Genomic DNA, 5,915 nt, shown 5'->3' on the forward strand with positions numbered 1-5,915 from the left:
TCGGTTTTTTTTACATCTTCTGTCATATTCAAAAATAGCCTACAGCAAGTCCAACTTAAATGTTTCTTAGCATGACAAGAATAGACATGGCAGAAGGGTAAACTAACTAAATTCAAATTCATCTTATTCCATTGAGTTTCCATTTTATTGGTATTCAGGGTTCAGTTTTCATTGTCATTTTAAAATAAACTCCACTTTATATCTCTGTGTAGGAGAGATATATAGCACTTTAAAGCCTGAGTGTAAAATGCTCTGACCCCCACGCCCCCCGCCCATCCCTTACTGGTTGCTGATTCACAGCACATGGCCCCTAATCCCCCAAGTGCTGATCCACCCACCCCCCAGAGCCAGGGCAAATACCACCAAATGCAGCACAACCTCTGCTGTCACAGTGCTGAAAAATGTGCCTCGCTGGTGTTCCAGAGGGCCAAACCCTGACACTCACCATATCACTGTAGATTTCATCAGCCAGGATGGGGAGGCAGTGTCTGGAGGCCACTGTGAAAACAAGAAGCATTTCATTCATGGGCTTCACGTCGTCCAGATTGTACATGTACACTCTTATGTACAATTCTTTGTGCATGCTATTTTCAGAATATGTTTCACAAATGATCCTAATGCAAAGTGGTTAGGGACAAAATTGGCCAAGTCCATAAGTGGCGGGGACATGACACAGTGTCCTCAGTACAAATGACGCCTATGCTTTCATTGTTTCTGTAAGACGAGGCAAATGCTGTATGTATATGATAGTACATGTTCAACTCCTCGGATGCTTATTCAAAGTTTTTAAAGGGCTCTTCATTATTTGAATAATGAAGCAGAGTGGACAGGCACGTACCTTTGATGATTTTCTGGAGGTGTTCCTTGCTGAAGACAGAGCCACACGGGTTGGATGGATTGGTGACGATCATACAGGAAGTCCTCTCGTCGATCAGGCTCTCCATCTGTAGAAGGTCCACCTCCCATGACTTCTCCGGCTGTCAATCAAACATGTGTGTTGTCATGGGCAAAGAAACGTTATTCTTCATGAAAATAACACCTTCAGGTCCTTGAACCTTTGGGTGCTCATTCACTGTAACCAACGTTTGACCAAAATGATTCATGTGTGATGTGCACCAACATAAAACATTTACAGTTCCCATTCCACAATTTTCTTATTTCTTTACGAAATGTCCAAAACGGTTTCCCTCCATGTCTTTATATAACAGTAGGACGCTCACATCCTCCTCCCATCAGTGGCCTTACCACACTGTGTGTCTTATTATTGATAGATGAACTTCTCAAAACAGCTGCTATGAATGGTTTACAATCATTTTATAAAAAATGGCATGGCGTGACGATTACTAAGAGAACATTTGATCTGATGTAATGCTAGTGATGTATAAGTACACCAGGTGGATAAATACCTATAGACTGAGTCTTTATTCTTCATCAAAAGCACTGTAAGACATGTGACTATGACGATATCAGACATGAATACTCCTATTTTGTAACAAGAAGTGTCTGTGTTAAAGAAGATAGATCTTATAGTTAGGGCTGGTTCAGGCTAGCATTGAACCAGACCCTTGTTCAGCTGCCAAAGACTTTCACTTTGTACCTTTCTATTCTAACCCTTCCTCTCCTATTTCTCTCTCTCTCTATTTGTATGAAGTTATGTCCTGTGTTTTTGTCTTTCACCTACTTGTTGGTAGCACCTGGAAGCCTTTTGAAATCCTCCTGGACCTTTTTATATATGTTCACATTATCATTTTTTTCATATGGATTGTCTTTTCTGTAATTGTACTATTTGTTTTAATCCATACACACGACACATATCTGCACACACGTCTGTCTGTCCTTACAGACGGATCGTCCTCTGTTGGCTCCTTCCATTTCTGCTGTTCACTGTGGGGTTTCAGTGGGGGACTACTTTATTGTACGTTGTGGGTCTAAGGAAAAAGGGTGTTGAATGCTGTTGACACCGTGAAGTCCCCTGAGACAAATGTCTTATTTTTGATGTTTGAAAACTTGTAATGATTGATGAATTGATCAAATAAATATTGGTGTTTATTTAACCTCCTATACTCACCAGCAGATTGTAGAGTTTGACATCTATGCCCATGGAGACAGCCAGAGTCTTATATAAGGAGAAGCCCGGGCATGGGACCAGGATGTTTTCCCCCGGGTTACACAGGACACTGATAGCCAGGTCGATGGCCTGACTGCAGCCACTGGTCAGAATCACATCCTGGAGGAGAGGGGGGGGGGGGGTTACTTTCAAAATCAAAGATAAATGCTTAACAACACTACAGTTTCTATTCTTTGACCATGATGGAGTCACAGTTACTAGTAGCAGTGGTGTAAAGTAACTACATTCCACTAAGTACTGTACTTAAGTACGCATTTGACCTAATTGTACTTTACCTAAGTGTTTTCATTGTATGCTGCTTTATATTTTTACTCAACTACATTTTGGAAGCCAATTTTGTACTTTTCACTCCACTACATTTTCTTTACAGATTTGACACAAAATACTCAGGAATAACTTTTAAAATATGATTATTTGGTAGATTAAACCATCTACCATTATATTTGATTAACTAAAACCATGAGTGGGTTAACAGGAAATTCATAGGAATTTAAAACATTTTTGTTCAAAAATATTTAACAGTTCCAGCTTCTTAAATGTGAAGATTTGCTGCCTTAGGTTTTTTATATTTTAAAATATTTAAATACTAGTTTCTAGTTTTTTTTAAACTTTGAATTCTAATACTTTAATTACATGGTCCTATTCATACTCAAATACTTTTACTTAAGTACCATTCTCCACGCAGAACTTTTACTTGAAATGTAGTGTTGTGGTATTAGTGTTTTTTACTTTAGTACAGATTCTGAATACTATTTCCACCACTGACTTGTAGATTCCAAGACATGCACTCTTGTTGACGGACTACAGGTCTATTTATGATTGAATCTGATTGAATAAGCACCTCGGCCTCCAGCGGAGCCTCGGGGCAGCTGTAGAAGTTGGCCACCGCCTGTCGGCTCTTCAGATAACCTGCAGGTGGACAGAGCAAATAATGTACTGCAAACAGAGATTCAGTGGGTCCTCACCACTCCTGATATTTACATCAGGCCATTTCTGGTTACCTAATTTCACAACACAAGTCATACCGTGACAACATGTGGGTTACCCTAATGTAGCTGTAACACAACCAAACGTCTCACCTGATTTTACAGCCAACCTGAAATTACATTTCTAATCATTGTGCATTCAAAGATGTTTCCTACTTTGACTCACCAACAGAAGGGGCATAGCCGTTGTACTTTTGGGAGTCTATGGCGTCTTTCATGGCCTGCAACACTGCCCCATCTGTAGGCAGGTTTCCAAACACAGTGGGATCCCCTGGGAACGGATGTGACAATAAGCAATCAATTAATTTCAAGAGAACCCAAGAGTATTGCATTGAAAAAATGTCATAAATCAGTATACTTAGTCCTGGAATGACAGGAAAAACATGTCTAAAAAACCATGTAACTCCAAAAGATAAAAAGACAAGAGATCTGTATTTGCAATCAACCAAGCTGGTACTCCTAAAAACTAACTGGAAATCTAAGGGGGTAGTTATTATTAGTTGATTATAGTCACACATTATGAGATCCACCCAACAAGAGTTTCACTGTATGTTGGCTTATTGATAAATATAATTAAGTACACATTGAAAACTGGCATTGCTTCAAGCTACACAGTGACATCTCTGGATTGTTTGAATCAGCATCTGAATTGTGCTGAAGCCCTCTCACCTATGGAGAGTGCGATCATGGGTTTCTCGGGGTTGGGGGTGAGCTTCATCCCGTCCACGATGGCTCTGATGGGGTTCAGCGTGTTGTTGGCCATCTCCGAGGGCCTCACGTCCCACCTCTGTCTGCGGCTCTTGGCCTTGCTGTGATACAGAGCACCCCTCACACTGACGTGGTGGAGGTCCTTCCCATTCCCTCCGTTCCCACTCAGGCTCTTACCATTCTCAATGCTCTTGTTGTGGACTCCCTTGCCATTCATCTGAACCAAGTAAGACTTGTTCTCCATCCTGGAACTGATGGTGGTGAAGAAAATGGACGTTTACTCAAAAGGTACCTAGACTTTTAAGTGTTCCACATTGTGCTTAAACTTCTCAACTACAGTTCAGAAGGAAACAATGTACCTTAGCCTTCACTTCCTGTATCTGTCAGCTATTACACATTAACATTTAACATGCATGTGATCATATTATAATAAATGTTTATAAATGAAATGCAAAACTAGCTGCCTTTCAAACAGCTGCAACTTCAACATGCTCCCCACAGTTGAATCACTTATAAACACCAAAAAAAGCATATTCAAAAAATATATATGTAGTCCTCTGCATAATGAGTAGGTTATTATACTGTTAATACTAATGGCTAATTGTGTTCCTAATACTTCTGTACCTTTATTTAAGTTGGTAAGTTGAGGGGGAATGCTACGTTTATTATGGAAATGCATGCTTCTTCAAACATTTCTATTTGGTTATGCTGATGTGAAATTGCAAAAGTGTTATTACAAGTTGAATTTGTATTAAAAAAATATATTAAAACAAAGTTGTGCTAATTATCACATCTGATCCTGCATATTCAAAGATTATTATCAGATCGAAATCTCAGGCAGAATATCTTTATAAATTGCGGCTAGACCGTCAACATTTTAGTATTTTTAAATTATTGTTTATAAAGCCCAAGGACAGCAAATTGAAAGGAATCGCTCAAGTCTTTAATAAATGAATTGTTGTGCGAAACAAATTCAATCTGTAACATCTATTACATCAACATTCTCAAACAGCGTGCATTTCACTTTTATGCATCTCCATCCCTAGAATATCTGTGTACTGTAAGACCATACATTGAAATAAAAAGTAATATTTGTACTTACGTCAAAAAATGTTCTACAAAAAGTATCTGCAGATCAGCAGCAGCGCGCAGGTTAATAACTGTTAAACAGGATGAAGCCGATAGGATGATTTACGCCGGTTATATAGAAGATCCCCGAAAATGGGTGTTGAGCCCAGCCTATCATTCCATTGGTGGAGACTGAGGGCTGTACCATTACACCCCCTTTACATCACTAATAGGAACCATACCATCTGCAAACTTTAACCGCAACATTACCTTCCAGAGGCCCGGGGGGGGGGGGGGCACCTGCAGTGCGTCTGTGCTGTGCGTCATATGCAGGGGTGCTATTTGTTTGTGTATAAAAACCGGAACGTACCCATGACGCGCGCATGCGTGAATGCGCACAGTTGTAGCTCGTGTTGAAGGTTATGAAACAGCTGTCAATTAACTCGTGCAGCCAGATCCGCAAAGCATTATAGTTAAGTATACACTAATTCTGACAGTATTCGCTGCACTTAGATCATAAATAAAAGTACCAGAGTGTAGGAATACTCTGTTACAACTAAAAGTCCTGTATTGCTAATGTTCCTCAAGTAAAAGTATACGCATCAAAATATAGTTAAAGTACCGACAGTAAAAGTAGTCGTTGTGCAGATTGGCCCATTCCAGAATAATATATATGATATGTTTTATAATGATTGATCATTAAAGTGTTCTCAAAGCTGGTAAAGGTGCAGCTAGTTTGAATGACTTTGTATACTGCAGGGTAGCTTGTGGATTTACTCCAGGTGGAACTAGAGTCTGATTTAACACTTGATTATATTTCACATCGTTCATCCACATCTGTAACTAAAGGTATTAAATACATGTAGTGAATAAAAGTACACTATGTAGCCTACCTCTGAATTGTAGTGCAGTAGAAGTACAACGTAGTATACAATATAAATATTTATCTCAATATTGTACTTAAGTGCAGTACTTGAGTAAATGTAGGCCTGCTTAGTTACTCCCCTCCTCTGCGGTGACGCGCA

General features: G+C 39.5%; 1 protein-coding gene across 1 annotated transcript; it reads right to left on the reverse strand.

The window, feature by feature from the left end:
* Nucleotides 1–433: 433 nt before the first annotated feature.
* tat (tyrosine aminotransferase) lies at nt 434–4,988 on the reverse strand (the record flags this gene model as incomplete). Its single annotated transcript, XM_010780353.1, has 7 exons — nt 4,925–4,988; nt 3,784–4,073; nt 3,281–3,385; nt 2,970–3,037; nt 2,069–2,227; nt 839–977; nt 434–498 (listed from the first exon to the last, which is right to left on the reverse strand). Coding segments are annotated over exons 2-7 (819 nt in total), but the record flags the coding sequence as incomplete, so codon positions are not given.
* Nucleotides 4,989–5,915: the final 927 nt, after the last annotated feature.

This window comes from Notothenia coriiceps, unplaced genomic scaffold (genome assembly GCF_000735185.1).
Source record: "Notothenia coriiceps isolate Sejong01 unplaced genomic scaffold, NC01 NC01_scaffold00021671, whole genome shotgun sequence".
Taxonomy (NCBI): domain Eukaryota; kingdom Metazoa; phylum Chordata; class Actinopteri; order Perciformes; family Nototheniidae; genus Notothenia; species Notothenia coriiceps.